A 27,236-nucleotide genomic window follows, 5' to 3' on the forward strand; every position below is an offset into this window, starting at 1 on the left:
TCTGTTACTGTCCCCTCAAGTCATGGGGAAAATTGGGAACCTGCTAAGACAAATGAAGAGAGGAAAATGTTTTGGAATGGTGGAAGGAGGGGGAAGAGAAGAAAGCTTTTTTGAGGGCTTTACTGCTTGTAAATGTCAGAAGTTGATGTTGAAGTGTGTTTAGAAATATTTGAGGAGTTTTGTGCTGTACTGTTTGTGTGAATTATAAGTTAGGACTGTTTATTTCCCTTTTTTTTTTTTTTTTACTTTATGGTAGGTATTGAGAAATGCATAAAGAACCAGAATGTTTAATACGGTTCAGCTTGTTCCTGTAAAAGTGTACTGTTAAATGACGTGTGACTCCAGCTGTAGATCATTTGGATAGACACACACACACACACACACACACACACACACACACACACGCACAAAAGTACAAGCTGAATGTAGCTTGATTACTCTTTGTTAGGTTCATAATAGCAGCAGTTGTAGCATGTGAAGTTCTTCAGTAAATGTGCATAATTTAACTTTTTTCTTTCTTTGTTTGGTTCTTTCTCATTTTGTTAGAACAGATCAGAGATCTTGATGTTTCTCAGAAAATAGAAGATAAAGACTTAAGAGATGAAAGAGGCAAAATCTGTAATTATCTTTTATATAGTTTTGTAGCATAATTTGTAATTTGATTGGTGGATACTTTTGGGTGGACCGTCATAGTAACGGTCCACCCAAAAGGGTTATAACATGTTATATGTTCTATTAAAGTTTCATTAAATATTAAGGAAAACATATTGCAGAAACGAATAGCAGGAGGTGAGAGTTGGGGCTGGCTGAAAAGCTGGAACTTGCAGGTTGCTTCTTATTGACCACTCCATAGCACAGCTATAAAATGCTCATTAATTCTTTATTTAATACAACTAAATGTTTCAGAGATGCACAGTAAACCTGATTGTTGTAAAGCATAGTGTTCTTTATTTCGAATAGTATTTTTAAAAAAATATTTTCTTCTAGCATAGAAGAGTCGATCTTATAATCTGTTCTGTCTGTTATATGGTCTTTAGGCTTTTAATTTTATTTTGTGTAAATGCCTCGAGGAACTGTCGCCTTGCACGTCCATGTTCCGGGTTAGATTCTCGCCTCAGGTTGGTGTGCATGAAGTGCATGTGCGCATCCTCCACATTCCATGCAGATTGGGCTAACTGCCATTCTCAAATTGCCTGTGTGTGTGTGTGTATGTGTGTGCCTTGCGATGGATTGGCATCCCACCGAGGGTATACCCTGCCTTGTGCCCTTGATAGACTCCAGGCCCCCCGTGACCCCGTCTTGATAACTGTTTCAATGTTTTGTCCGATTTCACATATTTAAATAAAAGTAATTGTGTGTCTACAGTTCTCTCCAGCAGGTGACCTGATCTTTGAGGTGTACTTGGAAAAGAAAGAGCCAGAAAATTGCTGCTTAATCAAGGTGTGTGTATGTGTGTGCTAAGCCACAAACAAAAAAGAGAGGTAATCAAAGAAGTTGCTCATTTAATTGTGTGAGTAATTTTGTTTTATCGGCAGCAGAGGAAAGTTTCAGGTAATGGACTTGTACTGTAGGGGTGCAGAATTCAAACTGTATGTGTGGACATGGATCATGTTTTTATATTTGAATAGGGACCACATATGAATGAGTGGAAATGCATCCTATGGGATGCCAGTCAGAACACCGAGCACTATATGCATGCATTTACATCTAGTGACAATTGAACAAAACCAGTCCATGTCCATGTTTTTGGGAAGTGGTAGGAAATCAGAGAATTCTAAGCAAAACCCACATGGGCATAAAGAAAACATAGTAAACTTCTTCAAGGACCCGGGTCAAGGACTGTGGAACTCTGAGGCAGCAATGCTACCCACTGCACCACCGTCCAATAAATAAATAATTGTTAAGGTTTTCATTAAGGGTATAGCAAGAATAGTAAGGTGTGAGACTGTGTGAGTGAATGGAAGAGTGATGTTGTATTTTTCTATCCTGTTCAATGGCATCAAGATGGTAAACGTACTGTACAGTGTAACATTAGATGATGATGCTGATGATAAGACTCTGTGTTGTGTCAGGTCTCTCCCACCATATGCGCTGATGAGCTGACTGACAGCACTCTGGAGATGAAGGGCATACAGCCAAGCCAGCATGACATCTGGACCACATTTGAGGTCATCGAGACTGGAGAACTTGGTACGAAACACATGCATAGCAGATCAGTTTTTTCCTAACACCAACTCACTTACAACCTATTAAAGCAAAAGAACATATGTTAGCACTCTGTTTACTTGCAGCTGTACATGTTACATGAGTGCTCCGCTGGTTTATTAGAATCATTTCCTCTTGGTTAAAAAACTATTAACTGGCTCTGTTGGGATTGGGGCTGTGGGGGAAAGAGGAGGTTCAGACTTGCCAATAGCATGCACCATGTTACCCCCTTTTGCAAATTAGGACCGGATAATAGATCTATTTTGCACTTGAGTGTGTTTTCTAATCAGACTCAGATTGGATGAGGATAATTGCAAATTTGCACTACGTAATTATGTGCACATGGAGGCAAAAAAAAGCAGCACTTCAATTTGTAATAGATTTTTTTTCTGGTAATAATGGAATTTGCTGATGACATTTTGGGGTTTGATTTAACTGTTAAAAAAACACACATACACCACCTCACAGTCAAGAGATTAATTTTGCGGTAGATTGGAGTTAACATCTGGTCTGAAATACACATTAAGTGCAAAACCCATGAGCAAGAAACACAATGACAAATTCAGAAAGGTGACGACAAATCTAAAAACACAACTTAAAAACGCCTCAGTATTAACTGAAAGTCTTTACTGAAAAGCATATGCTTGTTACCGACCGGACACTAGCACAAGGAAACTAAATTGCATCACCCCAGTGAAAATTAGTTATGTTCGTTATGGTATTTTGCTTATACAGTAAGACTTTCTTCTAAATTTCCCGACTTCCTTTATGTGTTTAGAACATTAGAATATGCAAAAAGGACCGCCCCCTGCCTGCAACAATAAAACTAATGGATTGGCGAGTTGACATGTGAATCATAGTGACAGACAGGTGCTTTCTTATTACCTGAACTTCCTGGAAGCTCTGCCACTTCCTAAAATTGTACATAATTAGTAATTACTTGTTTCCTCTCATTTTATTCTGCTTGAAGGACATACTCAAGTGGTTTAAAGGCAAATGATGAAGGTTTAAAATCTATCAGTGAATATTTGATTAAGATACTATTAAACATGTTTTAGTGAACATTAGCTAACTAAAGTATGTTAGGCATGCCACTGTTTTTTTATTTATTTATTATTTAATTATTTTTTAAGAGAAAAAAAATAGGATTACAACAGTGTCAAATTAAGCAATTTTACAGACAATAGTGACTGTAGTTCTAATTAGAAAGTGAATAAAAATACTGCTTTATTTCCTTCATCCTTTATTGTGTTCATCATTGTAGATATCACAAAGCTGGCCTTGTGTATACTCAAGGATTTATGGTAACTAGCATGTGCTTCTGGTAGCATGCCTCTATAAAATATAAACACTTTCTCATTAATTGCAGACCCGACCATGCCAAATTAACAAACATTTTATTAATAATAAAATAATAATAATAATAATAATAATAATAATTATATATATTTTTTTCCTTACCAAACACCCACATTAATCCTAATGCTCATATTCATACTCAAATAAGCACACTGCAAATTCTGCCTATGTCAGTGTTGTTTTCACCATTTTTGTGCTGTTTTTGATTTTGCTGTGTATGCATGTATGGTGAATTATATGATATGGATTTAAAACATAGACATCTGACACCTTGTGAAGACTTATCCAAACTGTTGTTTAAAAATTAGAAAACCACGATTGGTTAGAAGGTTTTGAAGGTTTAGGGATTTACTTTCACTTGAGCTTTAATGGGCTTAGCCTGAACAAGTTTCATCCTGACACCCCTGAGCATATAGCAGCTTTCATGAAGAAACTTTTGCTGAGCCAAAGTTGGTGTGGATAAGTGCCTGCGTAGAACCCTCATTGTATTCTCAACCCCAACCGCACCTTTGGGACCAACTAGAATGCAGACTGTGCACCAAGATAATAGGTTTACATTTGCATCTATTTAAAGTGACTTCCAAATAAGGCAAGTCTACAAGCAAGCATTTGAGGATTATGGGTTTTGCTCAAAGGCTCCATAGTTGCTGGTTGCTGTTGTGACTTTTAACTTCCTTTTAAGGTCTTGAGCCAGTGAGACTCCAATGAGTTTGTCACTTTGTCACTTGCACATATGTGTTCATGTGTTTCTCAGAACGCCCATTACACTACAAAGAGAAGATTCTCGAGCAGGTTTTAGAATGGAGCACGCTAGAGGATCCTGGCTCAGCTTTCCTGCTCATCAAAAAATTTCATGGATCTAAGATGTCCCGTTCCAGCTCAGGTAGTGCATGTTTAACATTTTTAGGCATAATTGACTGCTACCACTTTAGGCCATTTACTGGGTAAAGTGCCAGAGTTTAAATCTTTTCCCTAAATATTATTTTTAACACGAGTAGGGCATCATTTCTGCATGCAGCTTTGTTAAGGGTACAGTTCTCATCGGCTCAGGCATCTTTTCAGCAGTTTAACATTATGTTCTGAATACATGATCCAATTTCCTCCCTTGCTATTAAGTGAAACCTTTCACTACATTACAGCCAGACTCATTTAGCAGTTGCTGTTGGCTGTCTTTCAACTGTTTCAAACATTAGTAATAACATTCGGAAACACATACAAAGCTTGTTCTGTAGTAGTCTATTATTAAACTCCAGTAAATGTTATGTAAAGCATTTAACACCCAGAGTAATAGCACTTATCAAACAATATAATTTAGTCATTTTGCTGGGGCATTTCTAATGTTGGCATGATTGCAGGCACATACAGTATTAGCACATGTAGAACTTCTCTTTGTGTAGGTACAGAATGACTTGCATCGTGTTTAGTAAAATGTTATATTTTAAACTTGTACACTAATTACATGTTAGGAATTTTGGTTAAAGTCCTATTTGTGCCTCAATCTTTTTCTGTCTGTTTTTCTTTCAGAAGGGCAGAAAAACTTCACTAAAGGCGAGCAGCTCAAGTTTAAAGATGGCTCCTGCAAATTGCTTTCTGGAAACAAGTTTCAGGACAAATACTTTGTACTGCGGGATAAGAAGCTGCTGCTATATAAAGATGCAAAAGTATAATTTTTTTCTCCTGCTCTCCCTCCCTTCCTTCTGCACTCACTAACTTAGTCCTAGCTTCCTTTTCTTCCTCCATCCATCCCTGCTTTACTCATTTCCTGCCTCCCTTTCTTGCTCGCTCCCTCCCTCCCTCCTTTCCTCCCAAGCCCTTCACTTAGTCACTCACTTACTTCTTCCCTCCCTTCCTCGGTCTCACACCTTTTCATACTCATTTCACTGACTCTCTCTCATCTCCTCCCTCCCTTCATGCACTCACTCAGTTCCTATCTCACTCATTCACACACCTCATCTGTGTTTCTTCTCCACTCCCTTTCTGACCTACTGACTCATTGACTGACTCGCACATTCTGTAACAATATTTTTCTGCATGTTTCTGCATGGAGCTTTATGTCTTTTATTCTTTTATTTCTGTCTCTCGTATATGCCATTATTTTCCTCTTTCCTCTCTCTCTTTTTAATTATCCACCTTATTGTACTCCTGATCCAAGCAGATCAGGTTGATGGAGTGCTTATTGCCTGTAGCAGTACCTCAATTTGATCGGGATCACGATCGGTGGTTCCCCCCTTTCTTCTATTCTCCTGCAGAGTTGCCACTCTAATTTTTTTGGTTCTCGTACATAAGTAACAGCAGTGTTTACCTGTCTCCAAGATCAGCTGTTGATTAAAAGTAGGATAAAATTAGATACTGTTTGGTCGACTTAGTTGTGATATGTTTATAAGGGGGGAATGAAACATAGGTTTCTCTGTTTTAAACTCTGTGTCTTATTTGCCTGGAATGAACATAGTGACACAGATCTACCTTTTTTTTTTTTTTTTTTTTTTTAATTGTGCTCTGTTTTTGTTCTCTGTGATTTTTGCACCATGCATATTCTGCTATGTTTTCCCTCTGGGACACCTACAGCTCGAGCTGACACAGAGTCTCACAGAGACAGAAATGTGTGTTAATTGATATTTGAAGCAAAGGAAATGTTTGTGTGTGGGGGTGTAGGGAGGCAGGTAAAGACATTTTAAAAGTAGGCTGTTCTCTTCTTAATTAGTATAATATGTCAGAATGTTCTCCTAATTACTGAGTAAAGAAGGTGCAAATCAGCTGTGAAGCAGAAATTTAATTGATATTCTGATGCTTTTGTTTTTCACGTTTCTTGAGCAAATGAGTGGGCAAAAGGTTTCTGTGTGCGTGCGTGTGTAAGAGAGAGCTCTTATACATTTTTTTTTTTTTTTATCATTGTGCTTGTCTCTGTCTGGGGTTTGTTGTTCATTAAGTGTGAAATACATACCTTCTGGGCAACATTACAGTGTTGTTGGCATATGCTAGTTTAAACAAGGCCCTTGGGCTTGTTATCGCTGTATATAGGATTGCAGTGTTATTTTCCTCATTTCAAACAAATGAACTTGGGTAGATAAAAAAAAATATATATATATCATAGATAGCTCAGCTAAGACATTCACACTCAACTGCAAGTCTGATTAAATTCCAGCACTTGTCACAGTGATGGTTTGGGAAAATATGATAGTGTCATTTTCACTGCCATCTCCTGAAGCAAAGATGATTTTATTTTCTACCTGGTGTAATCAACAAAGTAGTCTAGAGCCATAACAAGTTATGGGCGAATTATATAACAGCATATTAATGTATGAGAAAAGTTCACATGGCGCATGATTGTAGCGGTGTTATGAATAACGTTTCTGACTTTTCGGGGTCAGATTAGCTGGATTATAATGTCACATGTCATTTTTTTTCCTTCAGAGTGCAAAACCAGAGAGAGAGGTTCCTGTGGAGTCGGTGAAATGCTATTTAGGGATAAGAAAAAAGCTGAAACCAATAAACAAGTAAGCACCTTCATTTATGCGTTCTTATTACTTATTCTAAGGTAAACCACATTAAATAAAGTAACATGAATAAAAGTGAACCCTATGAAATGTAATTGTAAAAAAAAAAAAAAAAGTTTTTATATTGAACAGTTTATTTTTATGCAAAATAAATGGGGCTCAAAAGTCAGAGAATTAAACACATTAGTCAAAATTAGTTTTGCTACCGGAAACACACATTAATATTTCTAAAAATCTGATTTGATTAAGATCGATGCAAAAGAATTTTTGTCTGAGCCTCAGTCCTCATTAATATCACTTGGAGACCACTGCTGTCTCTGGTGCTTGTGCCAAAGATTTGTTTTCTACAAATTTCTACCCCAAAGGAAGGATTTGTGAGACTCCCAAAACCACATTTAAATCTCACAATAGCAGAATTGATTAAATGCAATTGGCTTTTAACAGGTACAAATGATCCCTTTCGTCCTCTCCTGCTGGGAAAACTGCAGCACTAGATTTAGTATATTTTAATCATTTAATTTTACCAGTTATGGTTTCCATAAATTTGTCTATGCCGGTCTGCTGGTAATGGTCTGTCTGGAATTCTAATCAGTTTCGCATTCTTACAGGATGGGAAAAGACAGATGCGACCGACTGGAGATAGAGAGAGTAAAGGGAATATTGATCCAAGCCATATTGAGTGGAGTTCAGGAACGAGTCAGAGAGGAAAAGACAGCTGACCGTGAAAGCACTGTGTGTTTTCAAAACAGCAGCGATTCACACTTTTACAAGAATAAGGTTGTTTGAGATGTGAGAAAAGAAGTCGTGCTAAAGAAGAGTTGTCCTTCCTGCAAAGAAACAACAGATATTTTTTAAATCAAAAAGTCATTCCAAGTTCAAATTTGCCTCCAATCACTGAGAAAAAAGTTTCCTGTTTTTTATTTTTATTTTTTTTTTATAATAGATGTTTAACATCCAGTTATAGGTATAAGATTTATCATAATAAAAGTCACTGGTAATCTCTAAAATCCAAACTATTTAATATTTTAGTTCTGAGCTTCAGTTGTCCCTCAGTGTTGTAACTTGCCAAGATCATTAGTAGAAAAAGCGACTTTAAAACACCTGGCCTGAGCCTTAAAATAGTGATAAGTGGTACCAAGTTGATATTTTGAGACACAGTCCCATACTTGTTCAAAAAGTAAAAAAAAAATAAAAAAAACACCACAAGCCGAACAAAGAATGAGTGCGTAAGGTTGTATGATCCGTACTCCCTTCGTGCCCTGTCCGTCGGCTAGAAAGCACAAAGTGCTTTTACACACAGCATATCGCAGCCTTCCTGTACATTTCGAATCCATTAGTATCATGTGCTGAAATATTGCCAAAGAGCAAAGAGCATGGAGGCCTTCCTTTAGCCCAAGCTTTTATTCCTCCCACCAGCTCTTTAAACCACATTTACGCTGCAGTAAAGGAAGCTAAGCTGAATTTTACGGTTGCTTAGTGCTTAAGCAATCCTCTGGGGGTCAAGTTCTGTGACTGTTGGAAAGAGTTGAGAATAGACTTAAATCGATATGAAGGCCTTAGTGAAATGCAGGGAGGGTAAAGGTTTGTGTGTTGTTTTCTGACTCTCTTTCTCTCATTCTCTGATTCTTAACAGTTGGGGTTTCACAGTTTACACGCAAAAGCAGCAATGGTAAGAGCAATTAATTTCAGGCTAATTGAAGAGTCAATGATAAGAAGACAAACTTGGATGCTGTTTTGTAAATGTACTATATAATCTTTACAGCCTGCCACTTAATTGAGATACATTGAGGAAAAAATTTCAGATATATTAAACCCTAAGTTAATACTGTAGCTATGAAGTTAATGTTTGGTCCTTTATTTTCTTGATGAGGTATTTCTGCTGTGAGGGAAAAGATTCACAGCTGGACTGGGTTACAGCTATTATCACGAGTAAGGTAAGTTAATTACGAAACCTCTTATTCTTCTATGGAATACATGTTCGTGCTTTCTGAATCCATGGAGACGTTTAGTAACTTCAAGAAAATCGCACGCAGAGACGCAGTTTTCTTTCTTTCAAAAGAAGGGGAAAAAAATGAAGTGGTACATGAATAACGAGAAAGTTTTGAGGTCATTCTCTTGCTGCATAAATCACATTATCCTGAAAAGTCTTTTAGCAGAAATAAGGTCATGTAGACTGCCACAATCGCCCCAGCTCCATCATGGTCTTCCTTCCACAGCTGAGTGCAGCTACTGACCAAAGACCTGACTCAGCTCAGTGTGCATTAATAATAGAAAGAGAGGGCATGCACTGGCACAAGTGCTAGCGAAGATTTAGACATTTCCCCCTTCTCTACCCTAGCGCTTCCTCCTTATCTGCCTTTCTCAGTTCTCTGAACCTTATTGGAAGCTTTTGTCCTTTTTCTTTGTCCTGAAGTAGCAATACAGCATAAAAAATAAAGAGCTCTTAATCACTTTCTAGAAAGAGTACAGAAGATTTCCAGTAAAGGAATGATTGAGGCAGTCAGACAGAAAGAAACTGTCTCCCTGACAAAGGATGAGATGTGTTTAATGTTTTTATTAATTAATTTATTTATATATATATGTTTTTAGGACTTTCTTTTAGCACATATGTTTTGTGTGTACTAGAGCAAACCCAGCACGCAGATTAATTGATACTCTCAGACTTTCTTATCCTGTTTTTCAAACTCACAAGTCCCCGTGTTATGGTTCCCATAGCAATAGCTAAGGAAAAGTGGATAGGTAAGAGTACAGGTAGATGAGCCCTCTGCTGCTAAAATGAGGATGAATGTGCCAAGAACAGGATCAGAGGCCACTGAGTCACAAAGAAAAGTATGAGCTGTTTCAGCAAGCGGAAGGAGGGCGTGCTGGTTGCACAGGTAGCAGCGCAAAATGTTCCAGCACATTTGTTCTGACATCATTAAGTCCCTAAAGTCCTCTTTTTTTTCTTCTTCCCTATTTTACTCAAGAGTTTTAGTGTGTTTAAGTTATAGAAGGGATCTATGTATTCACTGTTAGGTTTAACATTCTCCCTTTTTATTTTTTAGTTGCAACACTGCAACTTTAATTCGTGTTTTAGACAGCATGGCCAAAAAGTCGCACGCTCTAAAATTTCAGTCAGTCATCTTTAGCGTTGATTGGAGCACACAATGTGTGTGTAATCATGTGTGAAAATGACTCTTCATGTTTGCAGAACCACTTTTTTTTCTTTACAGTTAGAGGCCTGGAATATTCCTGTGCCTTCAGGTCATCAGGTGTCTTCATTTTATTGCCACATAATGTTGCTGAGCGTAGACCTGACCAACTGAAGCAACCCCAGATCATAACACTGCCTCCAGAGGCTTGTACAGTGGCCACTATGCATGATTTTTGTTCTCCATCCTCGGGTACACTTACGTATTCATACTCTCTGATACACCAGGTGGCAGTATGCACCTACTTGGTTTGTGAGCCACCATTATGCACTTCCTACTTTATCAGCTATGGCTGTGTAGGTCAGAGGATGAGATTGGTGCATGGTACATGTATACTGAGATTTCGGAGTAGACTGACAGCACTGATAACATTGCGTCTAAACAACGATCTTCTACTCTGCTCAGGTACGATTGGCTTCTGTATCTGATTCGACCCGTGCCCGAACACAGTTTCCGAGTCCTAGAAGGATTGTGTTCTCACTGATCAAAATGAAGCAGACTTTGGGGTCAAGTGTTCTCAGAAACGATCTCGGGGCCGTGATGTGAAAATGTCCTTACCCTGCTGTGCCCATCGCTTTGGAATAGGTTCATTGTGAACTCATCAGACCACATGACCTTTTCCATTGGTCCAAACTCCAGACTTTTTTCTTTCTTGCTTTTGGGAGCATGATGAATCATTTTCACATAATCAAATCTAAAAAGGTCAAATGTTGGAGAAAACAAAACTTGCAGGAGAATGTTAAATCTAGGACTAAACACAGATCTTTAAATGCACTAAAATGCATTCAGTGTCTTAAAAAAAAAGGGGGAAACAAAAGATTAGAGTGCAATTAATACAAGGTGATTTGTAAATACTGATAAAGAGGCTAAAATCCCAGAGATATGCCCATAACAGTAACGTTATCCACCTTTCTATGTCAAACTAATGCATTCTAAATAGCAATATAGATAATACTTGCCATCTACTGTATAGTATCTAAACGTCTGTCTTACAACCATGACAAAAAATGTCGCATGTGAGGAGAAAGGGCTTGGTGGGTTTCTCCACAGCATGAAAAGCCAAAATGATGAGCACATATTTGCGAGCCAATAATGTTTATTATTATTATTATTATTATTATTATTATTATTATTCTTTGTTAAGTTATACTGTAGCAAATGAGGTGATAAGGTTCTATGAAAAACCCTTTGGAACATCTGCTTGGTTTCAATGCTGTAAGATTTCCACCTTTCACCTTTCTTTTCCCTCTTTTGTGCATTAGCTGATAACCAAGCAGGTTCTGAGTCATTAATCATCAGTGTAGCTCCAATTAAACAGGTTATTTAACTCTGATTATCAAAGACATTATTTCATAACTCACTGTAATTGCTACACATTTCCAGCAGTGTGTTTTGTTCGCACCTGCCGATGGTGTAGCCAAATTGTTTAATGGTTGTGCTGTGTTAAGGGATGGTGCTCTGGCACCTTAATGAGACAAGTCAAATTTTACTAACTTTGTTAACTTTCAACTTCTGTAAAACATTACACCAAAGTGTGGTGAAACATTGTGAAGTGCATGAAAGGACATGAAATTACCAAGTTCCAAAGTTCTCTTTATTATCTTTAGAAATGGCCAGTTTAAAGTAAAAGCATCAAACACTAAATCATTTAGTATTCTCCCTGCAATTACATATCCTAATTGATGAGTCATTTAAATAAAGAGGGTAAGAAGCAACAATGAAAAGAATGCCTACCTCAGTCATATTATTATTATAAAAAAAAAATGAATTAAAAAAAGTAAAGTTAATTAATAGCACTAGATGTGACGAACCACTGCCTTTGTGTTCATATAACAGGCAAACTTAAAGGCAAAATTCAGCCAGAATACAAGTATTAATTAATTATTAATAATTTCTTATCTTTTATAAATAACTTGTGAAATAATTTAATATAACAAGTACTTACTATAGTACTTAAATTGCACTGTAACTTTTGCACTGTATGTTTTTTGCTTATGCTGTATAGAATCAAGGAGACGTATGGCCTACACACAAAGAAAAGAGCAAGTCTTTAGATCAACAAAGCAGCAGAGAGCATGCTTTTGCTCGCCGGGCTTCAGAGACTGAAGCAACCAAACACAGCAAGGAGGTCAGTATAAAGGGGAAAAAAATCCATCCTGGCTTAAAGCCTATAGAGTTAGAAGCATGGCTCTTATCTTTTGGTTGATAACATTATTACTTTTATTTCACAATATCTCTGAGACCATCACCATCGCCATTCTTTTTCCACTATTGTTTACAGGATAAGAAGATGGTGCCCCTAAATGTAACTTTTGACAAGTTGAAGTTAAAGAACGTAAATGAGGCTGATATGCATAAAATGGCAATGCATAAGAAAAATTTCCAAAAAGGAAATTTAATGCCAGGACCAACTTCGGCCACGAGCGGAGGAAATAATGCACTGTCCAGGAACAAAATGGCTGTGGAAGAATCCCCACAGGCTCAGTGTAAATCTGTACCTCATCCAGATTCTGGTAACCACACGAAATTTCAACAAAAAAAAGCAATGATTGGATGCAACACGGGACAAATGCCTCAGAGTCTAATCGAAGAACTGAGCACCGTTCTTAATCAAACAGGACGCATGCCTAGACAAGAAAGCTGAGAGCTTACAAACAAAGTACTGTAGAGTGAAGAGGCGGGAGTCTTGCAAGTAGTATTCCAGAGGTTAAGAAAGCATACGACTCTGAGCTCTCAGGAAGACCTCTGGAAAAGCAAAACAAAGCTGTAAATAATGTAAAGTTTATGTGTTGTGCAGTCTACATGTTCTGTGTTAGACCTTCGCTAACCCTTAAAGAACATCTAACTGCAACCATACATGCAATACTGTTGTACAGTTGTGTTTTCATAGTAAGACATGTAAGGTAATGTTTTAAGACATTGGTATAGATTTATAGGTCTAATATGGGCGGAGTGTGGATGTACATGCCTCAAAGTGTACAGTGTTTTTTTTTTTGTTTTGTTTTTTGACCATGTTTTTGTCTAACTAGCCTTTTGTTCATGGACCTTGCTGCAATGCACCAGATAACAGATTATGTGGAGTAAAGCACAGAGTCCATTATGCAAATGATAAAAACGCAGGTAAGTAATTTAGGTTACTTTTGGACAAGCTCTAGAAAAATGCATGGCAAGTAGTTAAATCCTCCTTGATTTTCTGTACTTAATTTTGATGCTTAAATTGAGGTCTAGTGAAGGTCAGTCCACACAATCATCTGACATTAAAACATTACCCAATTTAATGTTTGTTATATATAGAAACTATTTAGATTGAACGTGGCCTTTATAGAAAAAAAAAAAAAGTTTTCTAATTTTCTCCAGTGTTAATGTTTTCTAAATCAACAGAAGCATGCCCCTTTCTCCAGCGTAGCTGTAATATCCCAGGAGTCCAAGTCACCCAAAGCCGATAAATAATAAATCTTTTTCTTACATGGGCTTTTGTTGTCCAGTTTTCTTTAAATATTTAGCTACATTTTATTACGCATCATGTAGCTGCTGCCTTTATTTGAATTTTTTTAAACACGTTTTGCAGTTTTCCAAAATATGTAATATGTTAATGTAAAGCAATTTGTGAGATTGTATAAATAAATGATGCCAAAAGGTAGTGTTTGTTTTATATTATTCTTTTGAAGGTGATCAACAGTTAATGTTCATTTTTGAAAATTATTATTAGAACACAATAATTTTTTTTATATAATTTGTCATACAACTTGCCAGTTTACTTAGTAGACCTATCTCATACCTACAAACATTAGTGTACAGTAAGTATGGAGTTGCTAATCATAGTTTACATCATTTTTTTATCTCTGCATAAAATAAGTACATTAATAGTAAATTATAATTAATTTCTCTCACTGTATAAAACAGTCACATCCTCACCTGTTAGCGTTTTTCACTTTTAGAACAACTCCTAACAGATCGGAAATAGCAGATTGTTTTTATGCACCTTTAACGGGCTGGGATATCCTGGGGAGTGTACTGTGACATTTGCAAGCTTTTTTTGGCTCCTTTGTTAGAAATAATTAACGTGGTTATGTCGAGACCCCTTGAGCACAGCCAGATGTCAAGGTCCCAAAGCACAAAGAAACATTCCACCTCTCCTGTCACTCAACTGATCAAAATTTAATTGTAAATTTTGAGGTGTGGTTGGGTGTGAACTTGCGTGCAGGGGGTCGGGTGCATATGTAGCAACTTTTTTTTTTGTTGCAGAAATGAATGATAATATTTTATATGATGGGATTTTATATGATCCGGATGCAGCAAAAAAAAATAAAAAATAGCTGTTTCTATTTTGTTTGAAGGCTGAAAGGAAATGCATAGAATACCTGAGCCTATAGTTATTATGCAGTAAAAACAACAACAAAAAACTGCTGATTATATCCAGTAGTCACTTATATTGCTGTTCAGCAGCACTGCTCAAATACTGTGTTTGCATATCAACATATATCAGGCAGTGATTGATGGTTGCTGACTGATATTCAATTTTATTTACGGTGTAGTGCCAACACTTTGTGTAGCAAATAAGCTTGTGGGATTTATGCATGAAATAAAAAATTGTAACAGTTTGCATTATTGAATTGTAACATTTCAAAGGATTATGGTCTCCACATATTTCAGAATGTGTAGGCCATCCTTTTAAACAATTGTTGTCATCTAGCATTTGTAGTAAAAAAAAACAAAAAAAAAAACAGATAAAAGTCAAGTCAGGGCTGAGGCAATAAAAACTAGATCCTTAAAGAAACCCACTTCAGGAAACTCAAATAAAAAAGAAATGGAGCCAATATGATTCAAACATTTGCTCATAAATGATGCAGTGTGTCTTCCATGCCATTATTACTGAGAGACTCCTGTTTGAACAGGGCACAGGCCAATTCAGTTATTTTGGAAAGGAAATAAAGACAAGTCTCATGCACCCAGCTTTTTGATATCATTACTTATTTATGGGCCTGAGCTGATTCTGCACATATTGAATTAACTGTAAATAAAACCTGTTTGCTGTTTTAATCAAAGAATGGGAAAGGGCCATAGGGGGGTGACCAAGTGTTGACATTTCCACAAAATATTTAATGAGCTTGTTTTAGTATAACAAATGTGCCTCCATTTGGTAAAAAAAAAAAAAAAAAACTTAAACAGGTACATTTGGCTGGCTAAAATTTCTACTATGTAGAACACATTTATCATAAGCATACTGTATAATTTCATCCTCATATCACTTTTGGTAATTGCAAATTTTAAATCTGATTATTCCTTGTGTAATCATTGTGTAGATGTTTGTCTCTTCTTACACAGTGAAATGCTTTGCCAGAATGGACTGCTACTTTTGATGTAATCAAATTGAGGCAATAGTGCTGAGAGCACAAACAACAAGCCCCAATCTCACTTCTGTTCAGCTGGATATCAGCCACTTGAATTGGACATACCACTTTATTGGCAGCCTTTGCCCTAAAGCTTGGAGGAAAAATAAATAAAGAGGGTTTTGAAAAAAAGCAAAAAAAGTCACATGGAGGTTGAACAAACTGGAAGACCACAATCATACCTGAAATTATGGCAAATTGCATTTATCATGGCCTGCATGTCTGCATTGATTATAGCCTGATATGCTAATTTGCTGTATCATTTGCGCTTCATGGATTCAGCTGAATGGGTCTCCCAACCGCCTTCCTTGGCTCTCGAAGGTTAAATACCCATTGTTAAGTTACACAGCAGGCTAAATCAAATCAAGATATAGACTGGGCATGGAAGAAACCATGCAACATATGTGTGAGGCAAATGGATAATGAGCCGATATTCGCTCTGAATCATTCACGGGTGGGATGAGATTTGGGGGAGTTATGCATCATTATGAGGCTTATCATATCAGGATTAATAAGCTCGTTGATATTACACCATTTGTTCATTTGGCACAGGACACAAATTTTGTATCATAATAAGCATGGCTGCATTTCCCTCTATTCCCTCCTCCCACCACCGTCCCATTATGCCTTTATCTGATAGCGACCCTTGCTGAATGGTGAGATGCCTGATTGGCTGCATAACAACTATAGCAGCTAATTAGCAGCTGGAAGACAATGCAGGGCTGATGCGAGATAATCTCTGATCACACATGAAAAAAATTTGACGATGAGAGAAGGCGACGATCTTGTAAATGGTGGGTGGGTGGGCGGTCGCAAGTGACAGCATGAGCAAGCAAGCATGTACGGAAGTGACAATTTGAAAAGAAAGGTAAATGACTATAAAGCCAACACACAAAAGAAATGCTTGTCAAATGCTAAAAAGTAAAATGCTAACAAGACCTCCTTGGAAACAGCAAAAAAACTGTTGCTTGATCGAATTTATTAATGCTGCTCTCCAAATAATTCCTTTTGAAGCTGACCTTTGATTAAAAAAAAGAAATCTTCCAATAATATCACACGTAAAATATTTATCTGCTCATTAATAAAACTTGACCACTTTTGATAAAAAAAAAATCCTTGTTTTAAGGGCTATTTGGATTGATTAAATTAAAGGACTATACTTTTATTCTACATAAAAAAATAACTGAATGCATTATCCAAGGACATTTTCAAGCCCATACTCAAATAGCAATCATGTAATTGTGACTAATTGCTCAGTCAGGTTTGAAGACATTCAAAACCAAAAAATGCACAAATCAAGCTTTGTGAGTTTGGCAGAAGGATATTTTTGTCAATGGTTTACAGAATGCCATTAAGCAATAAATGATTTTTAGAATCTGCACACACACACTTCATTTGTCAGTGAAACGGATCAAAAAACGCTGACCCTTCTCCTCTGACCTCTTTCCACCATCAACAAGGTAAAGGACCAAAAGAACTCCCGCTAACTGGAAGTATTTTATCTTTTCACACCGTTCTGCCCATCCATTAAAGGCTGTTATGCATGAAAATCCCAGGAGATTATCAGCTTCTAAAATATTCAAACCAGCCCTTTTGGCACCAACTAAATGAAAACCATGACGTGGATCTGCATGTCTTTATGCATTCTGCTGTCATATGATTAGAGCGTGCAAGTGTACAGGTGCTGCTATCAAAGTGACCGGTTATTGTATATTATTTAGCCCAAAGTATCTCCAATAATGCCATATATCATTTAGAAAGCAGTATTCTGGGCCAACATCTCAATATGGGCAGGAGGGGATATGCATAGTGCAATACAGTAAGTGTACTATATTTGGACATCTCTCTCTCTCTCTCTCTCTCTCTCTCTCTCTCTCTCTCTCTCTTTCTCTCTGTATGTAAGGGAGATATAGCTATTCTCAGTTTTATATTACAGCACTTGTTTTTTTTTCAGCAATTCTCTTGAAAATAGTCTTGAAAATACACCATATCCATTTAACCGAGGGCTTGGCTCAACTAGTTAGCATGTGAGTTGATGCGCTACTTTAGAAGATATACACACAGCAGGCCGCAGGCTGACTGATGCGTAAAACCCTGCATCATGTCAAATATGCTTGGGCGAGTTGTCGATTCAGTCCACTAATTACCATTTAGACTTCCACTATATGTTGCTGCTAAAGCCCAGGAGCTGGCCTGAGCTCATTGACAATTGGCCCAAATGAAGACTAGGAATAAAAACTAAGTCAATAAATATATATATATAAAAAACAGTTGTTCATTTTAAGTGATTAAATTAAGTATTAACATTCACATGTTTTTCTTCTTTCAGTGATTCTGGGTAAGCCTAAATACAGCGGGTGATGGTGACTCTGATGTGGATGATGTTAAAATGTTAAAATGATTAAGTGTCAGTTAAAAATTTATTTGGCTTTGTGTATGAGCAGCCGTGACTCATGGGACTACTGTATTCTTTGTCATAGTGCATCTGAGATGCTTTGTCAACACATTTGGCCAACAAAGTGTGCCTGCAGTTATTATTTGCTATATTCATGCTGTCACATCTGTTGGAATAGTCATCATTATTCTTCTGCGAAGTTAGCATGAGTTATTGTTTCTTCTTTATTTTTCCTGCTTAGGCACTATTTTATGACCTCAGTATTATAAGATTTTATAACTATGTAAACATCATCACTTTTATATACAGTATATGTCATCGGACACACTTTTCGTTTTACATGAAAACAATGCTGAAGACATCCAAAATGTGTCTGCTACCGACACTTATGAGTTGTAAGGTTTCATAACGGCTGTAATTTCAGGTGCTGTTAAGTGGTCATGTTTTAGGCTGGTAACTCTAAATGAAGTTTTGCTCTTGTATTGCTGGCATGGTGTTCATGAGAGTCAGTTTTATCCTGGTGCTTAATGGGTTTTGCAAATACAGTACACTTGACAATACTGCTTATCCAAGAAATTTTCCAGTGTTGGCTGCCCCTCGTGAACTTATTGTTGTTGTCATTGTTATTTCTTAATTAATGAATGTAATGCATTATTTCACAGTTTAAAAAAAAAAAAAAGAGCCAGTGTTGTAATAGAATGGAAAAAAAAACAATCCAAACTTGTGTCCAAAAATTGCATGGCACAGTACAACTGTACAAGTACACACACACACACACACACACACATACATATATATATATATATATATATATATATATATATATATATATATATATATATATATATATATATATATATATATATATATATATATATATATATATATATTACAATAATTTAGAATATTACAGAATAGTTTATAAATGTATAGTATATAGGAAATTTCTAGATTTACAGCTAAACTTGTTTTTTAAAAGCTTATCACATCGAGGATAAAGATTTTAAAACTACACGCTACACTGATGGCCTTGGCCAATCAATATCCATGTTCTATTTATACTCTGACCTAAAAGAAGGGAGTTGTATCCTCAGCATGGTGAGCTGGAAAAAGTAATATTTAGCTTTAGATGTTCTACATATGTCCCATGAGAATAATGAAAAAGTAAATGTATAAAACAAGTACAGCACCAGCCTACAGTATTCAGTGGTCTTAATGATATTAGATAAAGTAAGCAATACATATTAATGACGTCACCAAGCTGCATTCAACATTCTAAATAAACTGTCTATTTAAATCACTAATGCCTGAAGGTCAGTTAATGGATGTGTACTACATTACTAAATGTTTTTCAGTTAAAATGTCAAGGTAAGTATATTATTTATTAAACAAAAAATGTGAAACTGAATTATCTTGTATTTTTTACAATTATTATATCATTCTAGTATTTTGACATACCCATTTATTACTTATTTAATTATATTAATTAATCACTTAATAAAAAACACATAGATAGTTTAGAACTGTTATTCATGGAAACAATATCTGACGTTAGACCACAATAAGGTTTAATGTAAGATAAATTTTTGGTACTTTGAGTTTTTTATCGTGAAAAATTTCCCTCCCATACCTCAAAACATCTTTTCAACCAGATATATCTCATAATATTAATACAAAGCAAAAACCAGTGCACAAAACTTCCGAAATATATAATCATACTGTGGACCTACATATCTATCCAGGTGCAGTATTTTGTTTTTAAATTGGATAAAAAAAAGACAACACGGCATTCTGTGTAACATTTAATGATTTGAGGAGCTACTGTAGTTTCCTGTTCTTAGAATTAGTTCTCAGGCTCTCCCAGGACCAGTAGCGTGAGTAAACTGTGTTGCCACTAATGAGGCTTCTCTTCGGTCATAATTAGCATTAATCCCTGCTGTTAAAACCCAGACGTGCTTTGCAGGTCATGAACAAGCCAGGGACAGTAGTCACTCTTGTTTATAGCACTGTTTTTGTCTGAGCTTAATAAGTGGAGTGTTAATGGTGAGGAACGCTTGTTGACTGGGTAATAGTGGAGTCTCAGAGCTGGTTAATAATTGATGCCGTAGTATCATCAAAGAGGGTGAATACACTGTCTGTGTGTTGGCAGTGAAGGCATTGCTATGACTTACTGTACATGGTTGGTTGCGCTGAGCCTTCAGGTCTGCTTTATCAAACAGAGCTGAAATGCGGTGATAAATGGATGTTTGAATTCTTAGCTGCCGGCCAGTGTCTTGCCAGCTGACAGCTAGAATCATACATTCATATATCTTTGCTGTAGGAATTTGTGCAGTCACAACAAATAAATAAATAAAAATACACCCTAGGGGTGTTCCCTTGAATATCAATGTTGCAACATTTTTGCTAGCAGATGACAAGGGACAGAATGAAATGAACAAATAGGCCTGTTCCTGGCATTACATTGAGGACTTTCTAGAATTTCTAGTGCAACAGTTATTTGCCAGAGTATGAAGAGGATAACTATTGGTACTTAATGTATTTGCTGCACTCTCTGTCACTGACCTTCTACTCAGCATATATTTTCAGTTACTTTCATTCCACTGAATCAAACTCAAAGTAAACAACAATAAATCATACTAATATTTAGATTTTTTTCTTTCTAACAAAGGTTACAAAAGAGCACACAGGAATCAAGACATTTGTGTTATAGGCCAAGTGCAGCCAAGTTTCAGACCTGTAATTCAATGTACTGTAAATACAAACTGTCCAACTGTTATAAATAAACTTCACTTTAGTTATAATAATAGTTGTGTACACTAGAATGGACGAGAAGGCCTGGCTTGCAACTTCCGCTCTAATTCATCCCAAGGGTGTTCTATAGGGTTGATGTTAGGACTCAAGGTCAGATAACTCTTAATGGACCTTGCTTTGTGCACTGAGGGACAGCGCTATATGCTTTTACTACTTGTATGAGCTTACAGACAATTATAATTGGCTGTAGAGCCGTGATTGATGTGAGAGCGCTAAGTAACTCACATCCCTCCCCTCTGAGAGAGCTTGGCCAATCAGCTCTGTCTAGGCACCTGGTTGCGGGAGGCTACAGCATCAACTGGGAATCAAACTAGCAATCTCTGGATGAAAGGGCAAGCACTTAAGCACTGTGCTCTTAGGGCTTGAAGTTTATATACATTGAACATTAATGTCAATACAATATTGAGCTTCCAAATGGTTTTCCCAGGGCAGAATGCATGTAATACATTTATCACTTATAAACACCAAGAAATTGATGTGCAAGTTTTAATTAATTGTGGGTTTTCTGAAATTAACACAGGGTAAGTATTTGTTTGAATGTCACTTAGCAAGTTTTACCTTTGGCATATTTTTGGCCGAATTCTGGTTTATGTGTCACCACTTTTCTTGGGGAAAATTGGTAATGTTCAATTTGTTGGTTTCCAGCCACAGACCTTGTTTTGAAGCATGGTCTATAAATTTTGAATTGTGGTAAGCCTACAAATGCTTAATGCTGTATCTATTCCACAATCTGCTTAGATATGTGTTTGCGGTCATTGTCTAGTTGGAACACTTAATTTGGTTGACTGTTTCCAAGGCATTCCTTATTTTTCATTAATCAATCCACTTGCACAATGCACAGCAATGCTATTGTACTGTGTTGGTCAATTTAGTTTGTGCTAAATTGACCAACACGCAAACCCTTTGAATTTTAGCACAAAGAAGCTCCTGGCTTTAGTTAATCATGGTCAACACCAGGAAAATACGAGAGCTTGGGCTTAGTAAGTTAGACATTTCAGCACTGGTAAATTAATAACATTTAAATCACTTTTTAAAAGTAAATATGAGCAAATGAACAGTTTGACAGCAAAACACAACTGACAAACCTTCTGGCAAAGTATTTTCTCCATGCACACAAGGATGTCTAAAACAAAACCTTTCGACCAATGCATATACAGTAGCACATACTGTAGCTGTACTATGATAAGACATTATTGTCAACTACTGAAATAAAACTAAAATTGGTATAGGAGGAGGCTGATGTTACTGTAATCTCAATTTTTGGTATTGTTTTTACTGGAAGGGTGAGGTACGTGCGATGGCTAAGATAATGGACTACAGATTGGAAGGCCACAAGCTCAAACCCCAGGACAACTAACCTGCCATTGTTGGGCTCTTGGACAAGGCCCTTAACCCTTAATTGCTCATAGAGTATGTGTAATAAATAATGTGAGATAATATGCAAAATGCTCTGGATAAGGGCATCTGTCATAAATTTAATGTTTCTCATCATTTTTAACAATTTGTTTATTTAAAATAGGTTTTGCATGCAACAAAACTCTTTTTTTACTTGTTTCAATTTGCTGATAATGCTAAAAAAGAAGAAAAAAACATAAGCTATATTTTAGATTAAAACCTAACCAAAGCAAATCAAAGCAAAATCAAAGTTAACCAAATAATGGTAGTAAATTGCATACTTAAATCACCACAAATACAACTGCAGGCTGATTAATAATTTGTGACAAAACTGTAGTAAGTTGAGGCAAGTAGTCTTATGAAAAATTACACTAATATAGCCAAATGAATTTGAGAAAATAGTTTGCCATTTGTGCTTTTTATCACTCTTGTGACTCAATGAAAACATCGACAAAATATTCTCTATAAGAAAAAAAAAAAAAAAAAATTTGTGGAAGAATTTAAGCGAGAAAAAAAAAACAGTTTCAGTGCCACAAAATGTTTGACCACAAATATAACGCCTAAAGTTATGCATATTTAGATTTTGGTTACACATGTTTAAGTCTTATTTCACATGCTTTTCATATAGAATATATAAAAAAAATCTAGAGATAAGCAGTGTCCCAGATATAGGTGCTATTGACATTGAGCTTCTCTTTTCAATTTAAAGGCATAATGCAAATAAATACTTTTAAGTAATATTAGAATATATAATGTTTCATAATTGCCTAAAATGGCATTGCATCATTTTGAAACTCATTATGACATGTTTTAGCAGCTTAAAAGACACATTTCACTTTGACATATTGTAGTTTATATTTACATTTAGGCATTTGGCAGACACTCCTATCTAGATGCACATCTTTCTTGAGCCCTGAGAGATGGTGGGACCAGCCGAGCAGTGCTAGAGGATCAAAGGGGAACGTGGTGTGACTAGAGCTGAGGGGTAGGTGGGTGCTGAGCCATTACTGGCTTTGTAGGCAAGCATCAGGGTTTTAAATTTGATGCAGACAGCTACTGAAAGCCAGTGCAGAGAGCGGAGAAGTGGGGTCCAGAGGAGAAATGGTGGACAGAGGCAGACCTGCAAGGAGTGAGTCCAGTCTTGAAATAGCAAGGGACTAAACAAGCACCTGAGTAGTCTGTGAAGAAATAATTGGGCAAATTTTTCTAATGTCTAATGTAACGAAGAAATCGACAGGAGCGAGTAAAGTTAGCAACGTGTGGAAAAAATTACCGTTGATTGTCCAGAGTTACCCCAAGATGGCGGGCAGTCGCTGAAGGAGTGATCTGAATGTTGTCCAGGGAGCAGTTCGGTTTAACTGAGACTGAGCTTCAGCTGATGCCATGTAAAGATATGACTGTACCAATAGACCAGGTATAGAAAAAAAAAAAACAGAAGAAGACCCAGTACTGAGCCCTGTAGGACACCAGAGTCTATGTGGGGCAGATGTGGATCCCCTTCAGGTCACCCCCTACAAGCTATGTTCTAGGTAAGAAACAAACCATTGCATGCCGTTCCACAGATTCCAAGGATTGTAAGACAAGATAATGGAATCTTGTGGTTCTCTTAAAAGGAAATAAAAACGTCAGAGAAGGGTGTGGCACTTAATACGGCTGCTCCCTGAAGTTGATATTACATGTGTAAAACTGTTTTCAGGTTTTAGCTCAGAATCTTTTGTGTTTTGCTCAATCTTTGCCCCATGGCCATATTTATCATGCTACATCTGAGACCTAAATACAATGGTACAGTAGTTAATAGATAGGCACAGAGAATATATACAGTAAAATGGTATTGCTATTTGAAAAAATCTTTTTGATGCAAAAAACAAAAAACAAAAAAACAAACAATACAAATACAAAATAAATAGAGTAAAACCATAAAGTCAAACCACTAAACTGTAGTTAGTTAAGTCCTTAGGACAGGAAAAGATAATCTGAAAAGATCAATTCAATCACTTGTCTGAAAAATTAGTGTTAAGAACACCATATGTACAACATAAATTGAACTGTACTTTTTGCACATTGTTAGCATACATGAAATAAGTTATCCATCCCAATTTAGCCCCTATATATAAACCAGGAACATGGCATCCCATCACTGACTTCTAAAGAAACAAAGCATAGCCAAGAGCAAACTCTACTGAGCAATTGTGTGATTGGTGATTGGTGGTGATTCTTAAAATGTCATGGCCATTGATTACCTTTTGTTTAGTGTGTGTGCCGATCTTTACCTAAGACACTGATAAATAAGACACGCTACAGACAAAACAAACACAAAGAGAGAACAATAGTTAAAAAGGAGACAAGAAAGCAAAGAGAAGAGAAAAATAAGATCAAAAGTGAAATGGTTATAAAGTGGAAGAAGCAACAGAGAAAGAGAAAGGAGAGCAATGATGAAACCTCTAGTGTCACAAGGAGACAAATAGCTGCAGCACTGCAGCTCCTGCATTTATCAGAGCCAGGCTTTGGCCTCTTATCTTAATGAAGGATTCTGTTTACACCTCGCTACCCATGTCTGCCCCATACCAACCATAACTCTCGTTGATTTCAACAGGAAATACATTAATAAATGAAGCAAATGATGCTGAGTCACACAGTTGTCAGCAGAAAGAGATGCTAGTCTTGGCCATTTCTTATTTAGAAATGCTAAGGTGGTGGAACAACAGGATAGCAAGCATTGATCTCAGTGGTCTGTTATTTTCAATTTGAGGGCACACCTGTGGCTTTTGTACATGTAGAATAAAGCTTTAATCAGTCAGGCTTTTTCCCTCACAGCTTTCATGTTTCCTTCTCTTGTTTAATTCCGGTGGTGTCTCATGTGCAGTCATCACCTTACACACACACACACAATTTGACACTTGCTGATTTAAGAGCTTGCTTTTCCAGGCCCTAAATTGTGTCTAGCTGTGTTAAAACGGAGAAGAGACAAAAAGTGCCAGCTTCTGCAAAGTGAAAAAGATAAACAAGAATAAAATAGTAGGATCATCCCACATATTGGAAAGAAGAAGAAAAACTGGGGTTACAAAATCATGTATGGTTAAAAAAAACAGTTCTCATAGGGAACAATGAGGAAAATAAGTAATGATGAAAGTATAAAGGTTTTTTATATATATATAATACCCAACCATCTTACTTACTAGCACTGGGTTGGACCTCCTTTTGCCATCGGAACTGCCCTAATTCTTAGATTAGATTCAACAAGTGCTGGATTACTCAATGCGTTTTATTCAATCCTTGATGTGAATCTTCCATTCCATCCCAAATGTGCTCAACAGGATAGAGGTTTGGTGACTGTAGAGGCCATTTGAGTACAGTGAAGTTTTGTGACATGGCATATTATCCTTTGGACATAAAGGGATGAGCATTGTCAGGAACAATAATTAGGTAGATAATCAGGTAAATTGTGGCATTTAAATGATCAATTGGTACAAAAGTGTACCAATCTCAAGCCTTAACCACCAATAAAAAGCAGAATTTATCTATGCTTTCATGTTATTTATACCAAATTCTGACCCTTCCATCCAAATATTACAGAAAAAATTGTGAGTCTTCAGACCAGGCAACATTTTTCTAATCTTCTGATATCCAGTATTGGTGAGCCCATGCCAATTTAACCCCAGTTTTCTGTTTGTAGCTGGTTTGGTCTTCTGCTGCTGTAACCCATCTGCTTTAAGGTTTGATGTGTTGTAAATTCAAAGATGCTCTCTGGGACACCTTGGTTGTAATGAGATTTTATTTGAGTTACTGTTGCCTTTCTACTGTATCAGCTTGAACCAATCTGGCCATTCTCCTCTGTCAAAAATAAGGCATTTTTGTGCAGAGAACTGCTGGAATTTATTTTTTCTGTATCAGCCTATTCTCTGCAAACCCCCAAAATGGTTGTGTGTGAAAATTTCAGTAAATGATCAGTTTTGAAAATACTTAGACCAGCCCACCTGGCACCAAGAACCATGTCATGTTCAAAGTGACTTAAGTAAAGTATTTTCACCATTTTGATGCTTGGTTTTAGCAGATCATGCCTACATGCCTAAATGCGTTGAGTTGCTGCCACATGATTGGCTGATTAGATATCTGCGTTAAACAGGTGTAAAGAGTTTATTTTGGGAACACTACATCTGAGGTAAAAATCGGGTCATAGACAAGTCCCTGGTATACAGTACAATGCACCCACAAAAATCTGCAATGGAATTTAGTATAATTTATTCAGCAACAGGCAAGTTAGAGGAGGTGTGAGGAAACCAGAAAAGCCAATGAGAGAACAAACTTAGATCGTAACCTGAGCTCATAGATTGTGCGTTGTCAACATGACCAACCATGCAACTGTGCCACACAAGATATTTTTTTTTCTTACAAACTGTTTTTTTTAGTCATTTGCATTTACAAATCATGGTCCACACGTTTTTGCTTAGCTCCTGAAATGTTGATTCTTTAAGTTGATTTTCCTGACACATACTGTACCCAAAGTAGCGCTTAGCAACTGATTGCTTTGAGTGCTATTCACAGTCTGAATTTCCATGTACTATGTACTGTACCTTGACCTGTATAAAATAACAGTTATGTATGTCTAATCACAGATATTAGATCATTACAGTGGAATGGCATTAACCCTCTTTGTCTTGGAGACAAATGTCACATATAACAACAGTTAAGGGCAATTGTGCAAAATTACTATAATGTGTAGTGAAAGGATGCTAACAAGTGGACACACAATGGCATGATATAATTTCCCCAGACTGCTATGACATCTTAATCCTGAATTCAGAAGAAGAAGAAGCATGCTATTTGAGCTAAGCACCTCATGCTGTAATAATAGTTGCATTTTGGGATTTTTAGGGCTAAACTGAGACCATTTTGTCACTTCTTCAAAAATGAAAAGAATTACATTGTGTCCTTGCAGCTGTCTAAGAGAGAACTTTCGCTAGACTGTATAAAAACAGTTGGGAATCATTGTGATGTC

At 36.7% G+C, this 27,236-nt stretch overlaps 1 protein-coding gene across 2 annotated transcripts in view; it reads left to right on the top strand.

Annotated features, from left to right (window-relative positions):
* The window catches only part of arap2 (ArfGAP with RhoGAP domain, ankyrin repeat and PH domain 2), an 86,207-nt gene extending 72,318 nt beyond the window's left edge, over positions 1–13,889 (top strand). Inside the window, exons 24-32 of one of the 2 annotated variants that reach the window (XM_053513471.1) lie at positions 1,366–1,440; positions 2,073–2,190; positions 4,319–4,447; positions 5,089–5,225; positions 6,976–7,058; positions 8,692–8,727; positions 8,929–8,992; positions 12,255–12,377; positions 12,531–13,889. In XM_053513471.1, the coding sequence (XP_053369446.1) occupies positions 1,366–1,440; positions 2,073–2,190; positions 4,319–4,447; positions 5,089–5,225; positions 6,976–7,058; positions 8,692–8,727; positions 8,929–8,992; positions 12,255–12,377; positions 12,531–12,893 (1,128 nt within the window). In that variant the 3' untranslated portion in view covers positions 12,894–13,889. The remainder of the gene's footprint in view (positions 1–1,365; positions 1,441–2,072; positions 2,191–4,318; positions 4,448–5,088; positions 5,226–6,975; positions 7,059–8,691; positions 8,728–8,928; positions 8,993–12,254; positions 12,378–12,530) is intronic. The other variant, XM_053513544.1, reaches the window with a different exon arrangement.
* The last annotated feature ends 13,347 nt before the right edge of the window (positions 13,890–27,236 follow it).

This window comes from Clarias gariepinus, chromosome 1 (genome assembly GCF_024256425.1).
Source record: "Clarias gariepinus isolate MV-2021 ecotype Netherlands chromosome 1, CGAR_prim_01v2, whole genome shotgun sequence".
Taxonomy (NCBI): Eukaryota; Metazoa; Chordata; class Actinopteri; order Siluriformes; family Clariidae; genus Clarias; species Clarias gariepinus.